This window comes from Halichoerus grypus, chromosome 3 (assembly GCF_964656455.1).
Source record: "Halichoerus grypus chromosome 3, mHalGry1.hap1.1, whole genome shotgun sequence".
In the NCBI taxonomy this organism is placed as follows: domain Eukaryota; kingdom Metazoa; phylum Chordata; class Mammalia; order Carnivora; family Phocidae; genus Halichoerus; species Halichoerus grypus.
Window position 1 is genome coordinate 5,703,746 of NC_135714.1, and position 18,942 is coordinate 5,722,687.

Genomic DNA, 18,942 nt, shown 5'->3' on the forward strand with positions numbered 1-18,942 from the left:
AAACTGCCATGCAAATCATCAATGCCCAGCCTTCACCCTCTCAGTTATAGAGCATGTCAGCAAAAAAGCAGAAGAGGCACGGTGAGGATTTCCAAGGCTGCAATAATTCACTCTCCTTGTAATGAGATGAAAAGCTGACATATAATTAATGCAAAGCGGCGGTGTTCTTATGAACCCATCAAGCAATTCCCCACTCTGCTCCCTTCCAGCAGGGGCAGAGAGATGGCCAAACAGAGGCCTGGCAGGAGGGTCTCCGTGCAGGGGGCAAGGGCTGGGCCTTCTCACGGCAGCTGTGGGGGAGGGGCTGATGCCAGACAGCCTGGCTTCGGTCCCATCTCCTCCACTTACTCGCAGTGGGACTCAGTTACCCCATCTGTATAATGGAGACAGTAATATTAGGATAACACTAGGAAACCAGCGAGGCTGTTAAGAGGACTAGGGAAGTTAGGGATACTTATCAGTAAATGTTAGAGGTCATTTCCCTACAAAACTGAAAACCTCAGGGCACAGTGGGATGGTGTTGAGTTTGAATCACAGTTCGATTGATTCAGGCAGGCAATGAGCTGCTTTGAGCCCTGCTTTCCCTCTCTGAGGAAGGGAGCCCACGGCCCTCACCTTGCAGCAGGTGACGGGCTCCGACCACCTGGCAGGCACACTACGGTTTCCCAGAAACAGGCTCCAGTCTCCCTCTGCGGGTCTCCATCTCCTCCCTCATTCTGGGTTCCAGAGACGCAGGTGAGACCCACCTCCTGCCCCTCCCCTGCTGCTTTGGGAATGGGCATGTGACCCGAGCCAGGTCCATCCCCCCCATGCCCTTCATCCTCTGCTGGGGTTGTTGGGCTACCAGAGGTCAGAGCAAGCAGTAGTCAGCGAGAGCCACGGTAACCCCGGGGGGAAAGCCAGAGAGAGGCAGAGACCAAAGCCGCAGGAATTCTATGCTTCTTCACCATAAAACCCGAGAAATTCTGTTTTGCGCTGAAGCCAGTTTAAGTTTCTGCCCCCATAGCTGGATAAATCCTGAGCCATACCGTGTGCGAAGGAAGTGCTCACGACTGACCGACGGACTGAGCGGCACTTCACCGCTGTTCGCTCAGAGCCAGCAGGGACACTGTCCATCTGTTTATCACATAGTCCCAGACACACGGACTTATAACCTCTTACAGTGGGCAATATTTTCATTTACAGAAAACATACCTTCCTATCCCTCCCTCTCAGCTCGTTCTCCAAACAGCCCTAGCAGTAAGCCAGAGCATTAGTTTTCTTTTTTTTTTTTTAGAGTGAGGGTGGGGAGGGGCAGAGGCAGAGGGAGAGAGAGAATCTCAAGCAGGCTCCACGCCCAGCGCAGAGCTTGACACGGGGCTCGATCTCACGACCCTGAGATCATGACCTGAGCCGAAATCAAGAGTCGGACCTTTCACCGACTGAGCCACCCAGGCGGCCCAGCTAGGACATTATTATCATCATTAATGGGTGACAGTTCGAGATGCGACTCCAAACTCTGGCAGCTGTTCACTCCCTCTTGCTCACAATGGGGACGCAACGCCATGGGGCCCAACAACTGTAGAGAGCTCCCTCCCTTACCCCTCACAGTCCCGTAATCATGGGTGTGTGACATTAACCCGTGTCTAGGAGCACATAAACAGCATGGAAAGGCGGTGCCTTCAGAGGGACTGCTCCAACCTAACCCCCTCCTTCAACACGCATCACGCGTCTGGGCGTGCACCCAGACCCCTCGCTCCACTCTAAGGAGTCCTCTGGAAGGGGTTATTTCCCACAAACCACCGAAGTGTTTGGATCACTGCCTGGAGACACAGAGAACTTGCACTTGTTTCTCAGGCTCGAGCTTGTAACACAGAGTTAGGCTTATCCCCATGGAGACGCCCAGGTGTGAGGCGTCTGCCAGGCGTACTGTGGTTTTCCCAAGCAGGACAACTCATGTTGCCTTGGTCTATCACCCTTATTCGGGGTGCCTCTGAGCATGGAGAGCAATGGAAATAATGGGTGGTAGCCTATTAGGAATATGCACTAGACTAGACTTTCCCATTGGGGGGTCACTAATGGTGCTCAACTGAGGTGCAGAATGAAACGGCCAGAATGTGTTTCCTAGAACAGCCTGTTCTGCCCCCTTCAACAAAACCAAGCTCCGGGGGCACTGAGCAAGTACCTCCTCTAATATGTCTGTGACTGTGTCAGACTCCCAGAACCAAAGGACCAAGAGAGCCCCTGCCTTCAAGGAGCAAGCGATTCCTCGGTAAGCCCAGAGATTGGGGTTCGGGCTCACTGTGGGAAAGGCTGTGCTGGGTGGGTCAGGCACAGAGCAGATGGAGACGGTGAGGGGCACTCAGCTGGCCTGCGGGTTAGGGAAGGCTCCTGCCCCAAGTGCCTCCTAAGCTGGATGAAAGGAATGTGCGGGATTCGCTTAGAGGAAGTGAGCGCAGTGCGGTGCGGCACGGGGTGGAGGGGAGATGCTGGTGGAAATTTCACGGAGAGGAAATGTCATTGCAAAGGCACAGGGGCAGGTAACCACCGGCAGGTGGCATTTCAAGGATGCCAATTTAAAGCAGAGAAAATAGCCGGGATGGGATGCAGAGAAAGTTCTAGAACATGGATCATGGCCTGCCTTATGGGCCAGATTCAGAACTTGGAATTTAGCCTATCCATACTGGCCAGCCATCCTGAGGCCTTCTTGCCATCAACACTACGGGCGACATTTTTTAAAAAGCTAAAGTCCCTTCTATTTGGCTTTCTCTTACAGCATCCCGCACGTTTCCTCAGAAATACGAAAGCCTTCTCTTCAAAATCTATTTTCAGCTCTGATTCGTCAGGTAAGAGAACAGAATTAAAATTAAAAGTGAGCAGATGCTTCCAGATTTCATGAAGGAATGTACTCCACAAAATATCCATCAGAGAACGTAACTCTACAGAATATTCCAGAGTGTCTGCATCCAGAAAGTTTCACTTCTCTCTACCAGGCAGAAGCTCCCTTTCAGCAGAGTGGGCTTTGCACGTGGCTCCGCGGTGAGGATGCCCCCGGAACCCCGCATGCAATCACTCACCACAGGTTGACCAAGAAAGGGTGCTCCAGCCCCTGCATGATCTGGAGTTCCCGGAACACGTTCCGAACCTCGTCCCTCTCGATGCATTTCTGCTTGTTCATGTACTTCATTGCGTACATTTTCTTCGTGTCTCGCTTCTGCACGATGCATACCTGAGTAACAGCCAGAGGGGAGAACATTCAGGCCAACATTTACCAAAAGAAAAAAAAAAAAAAGGCGGCCCCTCCCTGCACGTCGACCTCTGGGTTTAAACCTCTGTTCTGAGAAGTTGCTAGCAGAGCGGCTCTGGCCACGCCACAACCTCTCCGCATCTGCAAAACCGAGGAGTTGGACCAGATCCACCTGTTCCTCAGACACCTACGCGAAGCATTAGCTGTGTGCTAAGTGCTGGAAAAGGAGCTGCAGGTACAGAACACGGAAGGGGCAGCCGTGCCCTCAAGGGGCGCACAGACCGGGAGGAAAACAGACAAACGCACCAATGTCCGCAGCGCGGAGGCACGTGCCGTCGGTGCCCACTGTATCCGCTGGCCCTCCCCACCTGAGCGCACACCTGCCTGCTAGCCTGGCTTTTCTCTGCTCAAGGACTCTCTCTGCCATCAGTGCCCACTTGCTGCCCAGGCAACAGGCCGGCGATGCCAGAGAACAAGGCCGGCAGGGCCACATCTGTACCCCAGGACTCTCGCCCGTTCCGCGGGGTAAGTCTGAGAAGTGGCCCACGGGGCACCCGCCTTGACGGCACACCCTTTACTGGCAGTCTTCCTGCCTCCCCTCCCCTGACTCACTTCCCAACTCACCTCCCCGTGCTGTTTCCACCTCTCCAGCGCCCTGACTCGAGTCCTCGCCTTGCACCCTGCTCCCAGGGATCCCCAATCTCAGGCACTGGGGGAGCAAAGGCGGAGCGTGACGCCATGATGGCAGCTCCTGGGTACCGAGCACTTTACTGAGGGCCAGATGCTGAGCAAATGCTCTCCCTGACGATCCACTCAAGGGCCTCTCCAATAAATCTTCCGTCTTCCCCCAAGCACAGGAAGTGGCGGCCCTGAGCGTACTAATTAGCGCGCCCAGCATCCAACAAGCCCCTACGTGTCAGGACAGAGAGTCAAACCCAGACAGTCTGACTCTGGAGTGAACCCCTTGCCGGGGCTGCGGGGGGCAGGTGGGAGGATGGGCCATCAGGGAGGGCTCCCTGGAGGAGTTTGTGCCAGAGCACGAGCACAGAAGGATGGAACGATGGGAAGGAAGAGGCTTCTAGGGAAACGGAAGAGTGTACAGGAGGACCCGGGGCCCGAGGACACGCGGCAAGGAGTGCGGTGCGGCGGGAAACGTTCTTGTGCACCGTGAACAGCTAACAAGGGCTGTATTAGCCAGTCCTCCCGAAGACTTGATGACGTATTGGCCTTACTTCCTCAGGCCACCGTAACACAGAGCCACAGCCTGGGCGGCTTACCACAAGACGCCTACCGTCTCTCAGTTCTAGAAGCCAGAGGACCAAAGTCAAGGCGTCAGCAGGGCCGTGCCCCTCTGAGGCTGCAAGGGAGGGTCCTTCCTTGCCTCTTCCGGCTTCTGGTGGCAGCCGGCGCCCCTGGGCATCCCTGGGCTTGCAGCAGGCACTTTGATCTGGCCTCTCTGTCTCGTGGCCTTCTCCCCTCTGTGTGTCTGCATCTCTGTGTCCAAATTTCACCTTCTTCTTAAGGATGCCGGTCATTAGATTCAGGGCCCACTCTACTCCTGTATGACCTCATCAGAACTAATTACATCTGCAAAGACCCTATTCCAAATAAGCTCCATTCTGAGGTTCCACGAGGAGGTGAATTTTGGGTGACACTATTCAACCCCGTACAGCTAGCTATTACTATGGTCCTCGTTTGTCAGATAAAGGGAGAGAGGCACAGGGAGGCTACAGACCCTCCTCACATCTCTGGACTCAAACCCAGACCCTGCCTCCCCAGCAGGTACTTTCCACCAACATGCTTCCTCCCTGAGAACAGGGCACTCGAGACAGAAGGCCAGGGATAAGATCATGGGCCTGGGCTCCCATCTCAGGAGCTTGGGGTCTTCTCCAGAGTACCACATTGCTCCTCTGCTGGAAATCAGACTCCTTTTAGCTCTGACATGCCATGAATGTTTGAGGCAGATGCAAGACAATGGGGAGAGCCTGAACTCCAGCTCACGCTTCGCTTCTGCTTCCCTGAGTCCGTCTCTGGCTCTGTCTGAACGGAGTTAGCCAGGCCCACCCTGGACCCCTGGAGGGGGGAAACGATATGAGACTACAGGAGACTGAGGAAGTAGAAGTGCCCAGCATATCAGGGAGTGATAAATGTCCTGAATCTTAATGTCTTAAACAGCACATTTCATGCCCCCTCCAAAAGGAGGTTCTTCCAGGCAGTAAAATCACCGGCATGAGACTGAAGGTCCATGGGGTCACATTTCCTCCTGACCTGCTGGGGCGGTTGAGTGGAGCCCTCCACACTGCAGAACCAAGGAAGTGGGGACACTTGGGAGCAGCCCCCAGGCTTTGTCTCAGGCAGGTGGCTGAGGCACAGAGAATGGAATGAACAAAACCAGAGAGGAGGGGAAGGGCAGGGGAAGGGCAGCCTTAGTAACTGGTTGAGCAACTATTCTCAACAAGAGATGTCCACGTCCTCACCCCCAGAGCCCGGGAATGTGACCTTATCAGGATAAAGGGCCTTTGCAGATGTAATCAAGAGTCTTGAGATGAGATCGCTCTGGATTAGGGTGGGCTCTAAATCCAACCAGTGTCTTTATAATAAGAGAAAAGAAGCAAGAAGACCCAGAAGAGAGGGGGATGTGACCGTGTAGGCAGAGCTGGGAGAGATGACACGTCTACAGACCGAGGAACCCCGAGCATTGCTGGCAACCCCCTAAGAGAGAGGCACACACATGCATCCTCCCTCGAGCCTTCAGAACCCTGAGATCAACTTCTGCTCTAAGCCACCAGCCTGTGATTCTTTGTTACGGCGACCAAAGAATACCGAACAGTCTGTCCCTGTTCCTCATCCACCTGCGGCTGACCGACTCGGCCAAACGCCTCTGTGACCCTGACTCTCCTGCACGTGTGTGTGTGGGAGGACTGACCCTCCCAGGTCTACGGTCAGCTCTCCATGGAGCCCAGCCCAGCATGTGGGCCACGCAGACACCCAGTAAACGCGGGCTGGTGGGTGATGGATGGATGGATGCCTGGAACCCAACCCTGAGCCCTGAAACAGGGGGCACTGAGTGCACTTGGCTCCCACAGTCCGTGTTTCCCAGGACCCCACATTCCAGTCCAAACCCACGCCTGTGTTCTCTCCACGTGAGTCCCTGTGAGCACAGGAATTTCTGCTATTTAGAGTCTAATGCGTGAAATTTCAGACGGGAAAATTTCACTGTCGTAACTTCCTAAGCGGACGGTCCCACCTCTGGTCTGGTCTCTGCAGGTGTCCTGCTGCCGAGTGGGTACTTCTGAAAAATGGAACTGGAAAGATGGGATCCTTCAAGGGCTTTCTCTCCCCTTCCGGAAACATTCAAGGTGTGTATCTCGGCATTCCAAGCCCTCCCTGCCTACGTTAGCTCTGACACACACAGGTGTGGGCACACACATGCACACACAGCACAGAGAGCACACACACACAACACTCGCGCACACACACAAATCCACACCACATACGAATACACCACGCCAGCTATCTCAAACCCTTTAGGACTTCTTTAGAATTCCTCCACCCCCAAACTGCCTTCTACCCTTTTTGCCTCCTCCCCTTTTTGCCTCCTCCCCCGCCCTCTCACCCTCTAACTCTGTGCCCGTTCATTGCTTTCTTTAGGAAGCTTCCCTTTATCCTTGAAGTCCATATTTAGACCCTTCCCAATGGGCTCCCAGAGCCCCTATTTTTAGCAAGCTGCTTCACACACTGGATTATGAATCCTGTGCTGTTTCATATGCTGGATTATGAAGCTTGCGCTCCTTCCTAGCACTGGATTATAAATCCCTGTTTACTGTCCAATGGTCAGAACCCAGGCATCATGAAGGCAGGGGCCAGGCTGCCTGGTTCCCTATCGAACCCCAGACTTTCAGGGGCTCAGACATGTGAATTCACCACCTTGGCCCGGGACTCCTGGCAGGAGCATCTTCTGTTCCCTCTGCTTAGAATACCCTCTGGCAGGCTTCCCCGGGCGTCACTCCCTGAAGGCATCATGGCCTCCTGATCCCAAGGCCTCCCTGACGCTGACCTCCAGGCCTGAGGCAGAGGCCACAGAGGAGCTGGATTTCCTTGACAACCGTGTCCACCATGCCCTGTGTGGCCGCAAGTGGGTCAGCATCCTTCGTGCCACCATATTAACAATGGAAGAGGAAGGGCTTCTGTTCCTCCAAGCTCCCCATCCCATGGCAACCTCGTGATGGAGGGAATCTGTTGAAAGCTCATGAGCTCATGGCAGGTGCTCCAGAGGCCAGGTGAGCACTCCTCTCCACCAGGTGACTGCCCAGGTCCTGGGAACCTCTAACTTCAAAAGAGAAGAGCTGGGTTCCCAGCAGCACCACAGCGCCATACAGCACGGCACAGATTTCCAGGAGAAATCACAACCAATGAGGCAGAGAGTGAGCAGTTTGGCCAACGCCGCCCAAGCTGCCAAAAGGCAAACACTCAATTAGCATTCTTCATTATTCTAATTCAATTAGGAACTGATGGTATCACTATGAATCACAATTTGTTGGGACGGATAAATAAATGCTAGCTAGCGTGGATTTCAGGTGACTTGCCGGAAGAAAGGCACGTGTCACGCAGACTTCTCCACAGGGGAGTGGAGAAGGGGACCGATGCATGTTGCAAACCTCCACAGCCCCGGCGTCCGGGGGTCTCCAGTCCCACTTCACATTCAGATTGCTGGTGATGTGGGTTCTGCAGCACACCCAGGGGTCTGGGAGGGCCCTGGGGTTTTGTGGTTTTTAAAAGGTCCCCCAGAAAGTCTGATGTGCAGGCTGGTTGAGATCCCTTTGCTGGGCTCCAGGAAAGTCCCTGTCTGGCTGCATCTTCAGTGGCCTTGACGGTCAGTACTCTAACCTCCACCTTACAGCTCAGGCAAGCCAGCCTCTGGGGTTCAGGGGACCCCAGAATCAGAGGTCAGAGCTGAGCTGGGAACCCAGAGCAATGCGGGTGCAAAGGCTGGCCCTGCCCTTCCATGAGACCCCTGGGGCCCCCCTGGTGGGACTCAGCTAATCTCTCTTCTGCCCACCCACCCCCAGCTACAATGCACTTGGCAAACCCTGTTGAGTGAATATACTGCCATGGTGTGCATTAAAGCATACTGGTTATGCTTGCAGGAGTGAGAGTCTGGGAAACAACCAATGTGGGGACAAGCAAGAAAAAAAATCGGATAAAATAGATTCACTAAAGAGAGTGATCATGCTGGATACAATTGTTCAAATATCCTACGTGATAGGAAAACTGACTTTGGCAGACAATGATTGTGAACTGCGTAATATGCATCCTCCCCCGTCTTCCTCTATAATAGGACAATTTTCTTCAAGGAGGCAATGCGATCCATTAAATACTCACTTGCAGCCAGAGGATGCCATAGTTCTGGCCAATAAGATAGTAGTCTGCAGGAGGCTTTTAGGAAGTCTTGCTTTCTGGATAACAGGGAATAGCTACAGATGATCCCAATTTCTCCCCTTCACTTTTCTTGACCTTCCTATCTTGAATACATATGTAATGTCTGGGGATGCAGCAGCCCCTCGTGACCATGAGGCCAAGGGCATCTCAGAGATGCTGAACCTGTTATTGTGGAGTCACCTACCTTCAGATTTCTTGTTAATTGAGAAAAATAACCCCTCTTTGTTCAAACCACCATAAGGCAGACTTTCCGTTTCTGGCTGCTGAGAACATTCCCATCTGATACACAAACTATACAGTCATTTTTCTTTTTCTCTTTCTTTTTTTAGCTAAACAAATAAAAAGAAGATTTATTGGCTTATATAACTGAAAAGTCCATGGGTAGAGAGCAGAAGCTGGATCTCAGTTAAAGGGTTCACACTATCATCCAGATTCAGTTTCTCTCCACCCTCTACTCTGCCTTCCATTGTGTTGGCTTCATTCTCAGGTGCCATGTGGTACTCCCCAGAAACCCCAGGCACATTCATTTCTTAGCCAAAGACATGCGACTGAAATGGTCCAATCAGAGTGGATCCTGCGACTTGTGGAGAAACAACAGGGAAGAAACTATGACTCTTCTACTAAACTTGAATGTACAGTCATTTTTCATAGCACAGAAGGCCCATGTGGTCTCTGACCAATGGTGGCCTCGCTGGAGTAATCAAAGGTTGGCCTCAAGAAAAATACTCATCTGGATGAATATTTTACTCAGCAAACAGTTATGAAATGCCTGCCATGGGCCTGGTACCACGCTAGCTATGAAGATAGGGCATGCACCGCCTGCCCCACCACCACAAACTCAAAGTTAACGGGATAAGCAGACAATATTCAAGAATAAAAGCCAAGGTCGTTCACCATTAGCCACTGGGCCCTCCATGGCCTGGCCCAACCTCCCCTCTACACATATCTGTTTCTCTCCTCCCAGCTCGCTTCCCACACTGGCTTCCATGCCCTTCTGTGTCTGCCCCACCCTTCCCCATGTGTCCCAGTCTTGGGTCCTCACCTCCACACCTCCTCCAGGCTCTGCTCGTGAGTCACTTTATCAAGTCGGCATCCCTCACCTCTCCATGGGAGAGAGCTAACCCCTCCTCAGTCCGCATGTCCTCTACCACCTGGCCAGCTCCTGTCATTGATCATGCTTTTTGGTTGGTTTGTTTATCCACTGTTGGTCTCCCCTCTGTGTCATAAACTCCATGATAATAAGAATTTTTCTCTCTTTTGTTTGTGGCTCCATCCTCAGTAACCAGAACAGTGCCCGGCACATGGCAGGTGTCTGATTGATAAGTGTGGCTGGCTGAGGGAATGAATGGATAATTATGTAGGAAAAGGCAGTGCTATGGAGGAGGTGAGCACATGAGGCTAAGAGACCCAGAAGAGGGATCCTAACCAGGTAACGGATTAGGGAAAGGCATTCTGGAAGAGACTGTTTCTGAGTCATCAAGGGTTGGCTTCATGGGACGGAGGTGTAGGGAGGAGAGAGAAGGAAGTGTATTACCACAGCCCCTCTGGAAGTATAAGGAAACAGAACACACGTTGGTGCATGTTAGCATGTGTTAGCAGCTTTCTCAACTTGCTCATCTGTAAAATGGGGCTAGGAGTGTACTTAATGGGTTGTCACGAAGGTTGCATGGTAAAGCACTTTCTACATTATTTATTAATGCTGTGATTATGATCACCATTCATATGTGTTCTGAAGGTAGGAGCAGAGGATGTCATAGAGATGGGCAGAAGTGGCCCAAGAAAGACCTCAGGAACAATTTCACAATTGTCACGATAGGTAATTTTATGTGTCAGCTGGGCTAGGTCACGGTGCCCAGATATATGGTCAAAGGTCCTTCTGGATGTGTCTGTGAAGGTGCTACTGAAGGGTTTTAAAAGTGGATCTAGGTGTACAATTGTGACTGAATGGATGAAGGACAGAATAAACAAGCAATATGGAAACTTGGGGTTTGGGGAGGAGGGGAATTCTTTCTGACGGCAGGGTGGAGGAGGCTTGGGAAGCAGTCCCAAAAGCTGATCCTGTGTTTTATAAAAAAATTAATGCCACTGCTTACATATACCCTGACCCCTCCGCTCCCCTGAGTCACAGGGGAGACCACAGTGTCAGGAAATGCCCCCCAAAAGGGCCTCTGAGGGCCTTAGTGCTAGAAATGTGTCCTTTCGGGTGAAGCAAGTTGGAACCACTCCATGGGCGTGAGAAGGCCTAACATGCTCATCTAGAGGACGGAATGAGACATCCTTATGGGAAGATGTCAGGAAATGCAGGAGACCAGTGAGGTCTGTCAGATTGGTTGGTAATGGGTCATTTGCTCTGGTCAATGCTTGAAAGCCGTTCACGAGTGAGCCTGCATTTCCTGTGATATTTAGCTCTTAATAAAGCAATCCCCAGGAGCCAGCAAATTCCTCCCAAGTATGCCTCAAGCCAAACACGACCTAATTAATATGAAATGAATAAATATTTCATTAAAAAGAAATGGATTCCATCTTTTATAAAAGATGTCTGTGCAAACAATAAAGGCTTCTAGTAAAAGCACCATGTTTAAGAATTCTAAAAACGATTCTTATGTGAGAGGAGGAGCTCACAGGCGCAGGAAGTTAGGCGGCTTGCCCAGAGTCACCTGCTTGAGCCAGAATTCCAACTCAGCTCTGTCAGACTCTGGAGTTGTATCTCTCTAACCTTCGTGCTATAAACTGATTAACTTGTGCATTTTCAAAGAGAGCAACCATACATTCCGAGTCCTCACTGAGGCAGACATGGTGCTGGCTGAGCATCTGACACACATCTGCTGTTCCTTGCCCCACTGTTAACTGTCCCTGCCACAGGACCTTTGCACCTGCTGCCCCTTTTGTCCATGATGTTTCTTCCCTCAGATCTTCACATGGTCTGTTTTCCTGTCAGCAATCAGGTCTTAGCTTAAATGTCTCCTTCTCAGACCTTCCCTGTTGCCCTCTCCTCCAAGGAAAGCTTAGTCTTACACTCCCAGGTTGCTGTTCTATGCATTTTCTGCAGAACAATGATCATCACTACGTCACTGTGTTTGTTTAATGTTTGTGCGTTAGTCTCTGTGGCATCAGGGGCCTTGTCCAGCTTGTTCATCACACCATCACAAGTTCCTGGAATAATGCCAGGACAACAGCAGTTGCCATCAACATTTACTGTTTGATTTCTGCTGTGTGTCCCACCATGCTACCATTATCTTGGAGGCCCAGCACTTTAAAAGATAAAAAAAAAAAAAAAAAAAAATCCAAAACACTAAAAAAAACAAAAAACAAAAAAAAACACCTAAGTCAAACGTTTCTAACATTCAAACTTATAAACATATATAGAAAATCAAATCTGTTTAATTCCAGAACGGATTTATTACAGTCTGGTCACTAAATTGGTTAGTCTGCTATTAATCAAATATATAAATATTTTTTACACCACAAATTTACATGCAGATGAAAGTCTGGACTGTGGAATGAGACAACTAATAACATGCTTGGATATGGAAGTGATCATCACTGCATAGTAAGGCAGTGTGGAGTCTGGGATGATCATTTGTGCAAGTCCGGCTCAGTCTTATCCAGAATCTTCCTTTGAGGGACATAAAGAGCTATTATCATATAACTCTGTGTCACTCTCTATTTTATGGGCAGACTGCCTCTGGATATTCCATGAATTTTAATTAACTCCTGTTTATTTTGCTTCAACCTTGCGGCTCTTTAAGCAGAGGGCCCAATGGCTAATCCAAGAAAGACACCTGTGAAGCAAACTGTTCAGAATGTTCTGCCAAAGGTTCCTCTTCCTTTCTTGAAAATAATTATGCCCTCTTGACTTCAAAGTTAACTCAGAGTGGAACACTTCCCCCTGCACTCTCTCTGCCGGCACAGAAGAAAACTTGGACTGGCTCTGTCGTTGAAGGGTCAAGGGGTGCATGCGGAGGGTGGAGAGGGAGGCCGCAGAGGGACGGAGGGAGCTGGAGGGCCCATCGTGAGACACAAATCTGCAGCAGGTGAGACAGGGGTGCGCTTCAGGACCCCCACCCAGAGACAGTCAGGTAAACAGTCAGCCAACCCCATTGGCTGACTGATTAATTGTCAAGTTCCTCATTCACTTATATATATTCATGCATACATACGTGTCACGTACATAGCATAGATATATACACATATATGTATAGGTAAATACACACTGCTTGCTGGGTATGTACATACATACATGTGTATATGTGTATATGCTGTTTGATGGGTGTACGTATAGATGTATAATCCGTATACCTATGTGTGTATCTATCTATATACTATGTGTATATATATATATTGCTGTACATCATATGTTTTACCACTCTATATTATATATAACTTCACCAATATATTATAGCATAATATATATTATAGTATATTATTAGCATATTATATGGTAGAATACTTACACTAATATTATATATGATATAAGGTATATACTGTATATATAAGAGCAGTATACAGATACTGTTTACAGGGTATGTATTATATATGTGTACATAAACATATACTTTGTGTGTGCATACACATACTGTATGAGTGTATACATATGCATATGTATCTATAGATGCGTGTGTATCTATGTGCATCTACATGCACACATGTGTACATATACTGATTACCGGGTGCATGTGAAAATATGCACATACATATATGTGTGTGCATATATATAGATACTGCTTAGTGTCTCTGTATGTGCATCTCTATATACCGGCTTAGTGGGTGGCACAGTATGTATAAGCCTTTTGCATATACGTGTGTACATAATATATATGTGTATATATACTGTTTAGTAGGAGTTGGGGATATAACAGTGAACAATGAGGAAACACTGCTGTCCTCACAGAGCTTATATTCTGGTGCATGAGACCAACAACCAAGAGCACACATGAATAAACACATAATGGGATCCCAGGTAGTGGCAGGTGCTCTGAAGCAGGGGACTAGAACAGGTAGGGGATATGGAACACTTGGGGGTGGGTGCTCAAGTGGGGTGGGTATTCAGGGAAGACCCCGAGGGAGCGGACACTTAGGCAGAGATGTGAGATGTGTATGGTGTGAGTGAGGCTTGCAGAGCCCAGGAGAGAGCAATCAAGCCGAGGGGGCAGCAAGCACACAGATCCTGAGTCAGAGTTAAGCTCAGCATGTTCGAGAGACAAGAAGGACTGTGTGGAATGGGCGGGAAGACAGAGGAGGTAGAGAGGGGTGTCAGGGGAAAAAAAAAAAAAAGTGAGCCAGACTGTGGGGCCTTGCGGGCCGGCACGGAGAGACTGGCGTTCGCTCTGAGCAGTAGGGTAATGGCGGGACATTAAAGGCAGCAACCGCATGCTCGGATTTATGCTTGATCACAGCGCCAGCCACCATGTGGACAGGCTCTCACTCCTCCTCCTCATCCATTCCCTAAGCAGCATTTATCGGGCCTTTGCCACATGCCGAGCCCTGAGCCTGGCGCTGATGGACGGGGCAGGTGAATATGACCAGTCCCAACCTGTCAGGACTCAGTCTGATGGTGAAGGCGGACCACCCTTCAGCCAGACGTGCTGTGAGATGACCAGGCGAAGCTAAGAGAACCAGACCTTCCCAATATGTCCCTCCAGGTGGCCCAAACCTTCCCAGAACCACGCAGGGAAATGCCAGCCACCCCGGCCTCAAGAAGACACAAAGGCATTTGAAAATACCAGCCACACGCCAGGTACGGTTCTGGGGGCCGCACGGCCCCTGCCCCTTATTTTCACATTAAATCTTTTTTTTTTTTTTTTAAGATTTTATTCATTTATTTGAGAGAGAAAGTGTGAGAGAGAGAAAGCATGAGAAGGGGGAGGGGCAGAGGGAGAAGCAGACTCCCCACTGAGCAGGGGGCCCGATGCGGGGCTCGATCCCGGGACTCCAGGATCATGACCTGAGCCGAAGGCAGACCCCTAACTGACTAAGCCCCCCAGGCACCCCTTCACATTAAACCTTTAAGAATACTATGGGCATTCTTTTCAGAAGAGCAAACAGAGGTCTGCAGAAGCTGTGTGATGGGTCCAAGTTCACATGGCCAGAAATAGCAAGGCCAGAATCTAGGCCCAGACTTCTCCATCTCAAAAACTCATGCTCTCTCTTCTACGCTCTGCTGCTTCCAAAACCAAACATCCATGCTGTTGGACCCTGACGGGGATTCTCCTCCTGACCACCACAGTTTCCACTGATATGCGTTTGATGAAAGCTGGTTTCAATCTAACTTCTGCGTTTGGGCGGGACGTGTGGAAACAAGACCCGCTGTGGGTGGCAGTGATGCCCTCCCTGGGCCTCCGAGTCATCCTACATGTAAAAGGGAGGTAATAATGCCCAGCACACTGGGCTGTTAGGGGGACAGGGTGATCACAGGAGTCTGGTTCCCAGGACAATGACTGTGAGTTTCTGACTGGTCAGGACAAGTTACAAATGTTGGGAACCCAACATGATCTCACGTAAGCAAAACAAGATGCCAGTTTCAGTAGCTGGTCAAGACAGTGGAGAGCCCAGAAGACTGGAAGGACACACCAGTGTGTGCCTGGGTCCCCTCTCACTCGCCTTCACACACTGCAGGCAGCTCACTATGAGCACCTGGGGATCTGTTCTGCCCTGAGAGGGACAAGCCAGAAGTGCGGGGGGTAATGTAGGTTGGACCAGCCCTCCACCAATGAAGAAGGGGGAACTGTGCATAAAAACATCAGCTTCTCTAAGTTCAGCTGCCCCCAGGGCACACTCTGCACTGTCTCCCAGAGGTCCCATAGGGAGGTGAGTCCAGGTGCCACAGTGGGGAGTGGCTTCATCCAATGCCCATCATTGGCTGCCTCCCTTTCTCGTCTCACTCCCCTTCTCATGCAGGTGGTTTTTGGGTTCGCTTCCTGATAAACCATTTGCACTTCAATATAAGCTTCTGGAAGAACTCAAGCTCAGGCCGTGACCAGCAGGGCCATCGACGGTGATGCAAGCAAGGAGTCAAGGGTACAAAGTACAGGAAGCAAGTACCGACCTGCAGGACCCTGGGAGCGATGCCTCCTTGAATTCTGCACCCAGGTGCCATGCTGGCTCACTCTAGTCTGGACCCTACCCAACAGGGACCCTATCTTCTCCACCCACCTCTTACATCTGTTTATTTCTTGACTGTGGGCCTCATTTCTTCTACAAATAGACCTTCGTCTGGGGCACCTGGATGGTGCAGCTGGTTGAGCGTCTGACTCTTGGTTTCGGCTCAGGTCATGATCTCAGGGTCCTGGGATTGAGCCCTGCAGTGGGCTCTGTGCTCAGCGCAGAGTCTGCTGGAGATTATCTCCCTCTACCTCGGCTCCTCCCCCTGCTCATGCTCTCTCTCTCTCTCTCTCTAAGATAAATAAAATCTTAAAACAAAACAAATAGACCTTCGCCTTCACCAACTGCTGAGGAAAATGGCAACCAACAAATGCAGACCTGTTTCCTTACATTATGTCACTCATGAGGGGAAGAGAACAAGCTTTTCACTACTGATTCCATGGAAAGACTCCGAATGGCTGGGCTTGGGTCACAAGGCCACTCCTCAGAGCAAGCACTGGTCTAGCTGAATATGGTCCATGTGGCTGGCACGGACATATCACGCGCCCCTCTTGGAGGGTGAGTGGGGAGCCCTGGGCACACATGGAGTGAAAAGGTGTTCTCTAAAGAAAGGGATGTTATAATGATAACAGACGGGATTGCAAAGCACGCTGGACAGTCAAAACCTGCAGCCCTTACGTTCTTTCTGGTTCTCTGTCCTCTTTCCATTTCACAGATGAGAAAACGAAGCTTCAGAGTGTTTAATCTACTTTCCCAAGGATCCACAACTAACACGTATCAGAGTCGGCCTGACTCCCAAACCTAAAGTGCTTCCACTGGATAGACAGAAATTAACCTGTTGGGCCATAACTGTCCAAAAATTCAGTCATCAAAGGATTATTATAAAAAAATCTCAGTAAATTCTTGCTAAAAAAATCAGTGGATCACCCTTCCCAATTATTGGGGAAGCACAACTCTCCCAGCATGAAAGTAAAATGAGATTTCTGTGCATTCACATGTGTTCTTTCCTGATAACCAAGGCTACTGACACAGTTTAACAATGAAATGTCTTGCTCGAAAACTCTTAATAAATGCCAGATATTGAACCTGCCAAAGGCAGGAAGCAAAGCCAAAATATCCTTTCAATATTAGGAGGGTGGTTTTCTGCCTCCTATGCCAGTCCACCTAAACCCTGAGGTTAATAATAGTCACACAGACTTCATCTGCATCTACCATGAAAGGCAGTGATGATTTGGCATTCCCACCAGAACAAAGCTACGTTCTATTGCCTGCACGTAAACCAGCCTCATCCTGAATCCTGGATGTTTGGGTACATTCTACATGAATTTGGGCGTTATCAAGAAACTGCTGCAACCCAAGAGTGACTTAAAAACCGAGCCTCTAGAAAGTTTGCATTTTTCAAAAGATCCATGATCACAGTAGTTTTAATCCATGTATGCCCTGGACCAAGGTTCTGAGAGCCACGCCAACAGGCAAACAGCAGCAGAGGTGTGGGCGGAAACTGTAGACAAAACTTTCAAGGAAGAGGACAGGATATAATCAATTCAGAAATTATGAGGCCACATGCACACAGATTTGGTAGCGTGCCATGAAGGGGTGTGGAAGGTTCCGGACCAAACTGTCAGTGATGTGAGGGTAAAAATGATATGCTTCTACGTGGTGCCAACTGTGCTGTTAAAGAGACGCCTCCTTTTCCTTAAGCCATTAAATGCTCAGCAGTAGGATGATAAACAACAGAAAGTAACATTTCCATAGGATTTTTAAAATGTGTGTTGTTGTTATGGAAAGTCAGCCACCGTCCATGAGATTACAAGCAAAGCTCCTAAATGCTCTCAGTCACAACTCCTCTTCTGAGAAATCCAGAGAAAGGAACCCTCAAATGTGGCACATGAGCTCTGTCCAGATCTCTGGCGGACCCATAAAGATCACTGTATGGGGCAGGCTGTAAGCAGTCTAGTGAAGAAGAAAGACGGGTGGCCTGAGATTTGTGTGCCTTCGCAAGAGGCAGAGTATGCACTGTAAGTCCAACCCAGTTAATTACTTGTTAAAAATCTATTTTCTAAGAAATACAATAGAATTCAAAGTCTCTACAACATAACATTCTCAATGTCCAGGATACAACCCCAAATGACTCAACACATAAAGAACCAGGAAAATGTGACCCATTTTTTATAAAGGTGAACCCTAAGATGACCAAGATGTTGGAATTAGCATAAAGGAGGTTAGAGCAATTACAATGGCTATGCTGCATAAAGCAAAGGGAAATACAGTAGAAATAAATAAAAATATAGGGAATTTAAGAAAGACAGAAAAACTATTTTTAAAAACTCAAGAATTTCTACTTAGGCATTAGGCACACCATAGTCAAACTGCTGAAAGTAAATGATTAAAGAAAAACTTTAAAAGGAGACACATTATATACCAGATAGCAATGATTCAAAGTTTCCTGACTTCTCATCTGAAACTAGGTAGGTCAAAGGACAATGGTACAAAATCTTTACATTAATGAGAAAAAAAATTGTCAACCCAATAATCCATATTTAATAGAAATATTCTTTTTTTGTGATTTGAGCAACACAAATTTATTATCTAATAATATCAGAAACGAAAGAGGAGTTATAATTGCAGATGGTATAGAAATTAAAAGGATTATATGAGAATATTATAAATTACTTTATGCCAACAAATTGGCTAACCTAGAGAAAGTTGTTAAATTCCTTGAGATTTCAGCTTAACAAAATTCACATAAGGAAAAAACCTCAGAAAATGTGAAACTGATTTTGTTGTCAAAACTTTTCCACAAAGAAAACCTCATACCCAATGACTTCATTCATAAATCCTATACAACTTTTGAAGAAGTAACACCAAATTTACACAAACTCTTTCAGAAAATAGAGGAAAATGTCCCAACTCATTTTATGAGGCTAGTATAATCTTAAAAAGAAACTGACAAAGACATTACAAAAAACTGAAATTATAAATTAATATTCCTTTTGAACATAGATGTAAAATTCTCTAGTAAAATATTAGCAAAGTGAATTCAACAATATGTAAAAGCCAATACCCAAGTAGGATTTATCTGAGGAATTTCAGAGTGGTTTAAAATGTAAAAATCAATCAATGCAATTCATCATAGTAACAAAGTAAGAAGATATGATCATTTCAATAGATGCAGA

At 48.7% G+C, this 18,942-nt stretch overlaps 1 protein-coding gene across 2 annotated transcripts in view; it reads right to left on the minus strand.

Moving 5' to 3' along the window:
- Nucleotides 1-18,942, minus strand: part of STK32B (serine/threonine kinase 32B) — a 369,362-nt gene that overhangs the window by 249,322 nt on the left and 101,098 nt on the right. For both annotated transcript variants that reach the window (XM_036085909.2, XM_036085907.2), the window contains exon 3: nt 3,057-3,208. In XM_036085909.2, coding sequence (XP_035941802.1) covers nt 3,057-3,208 — 152 coding nt within the window. The remainder of the gene's footprint in view (nt 1-3,056; nt 3,209-18,942) is intronic.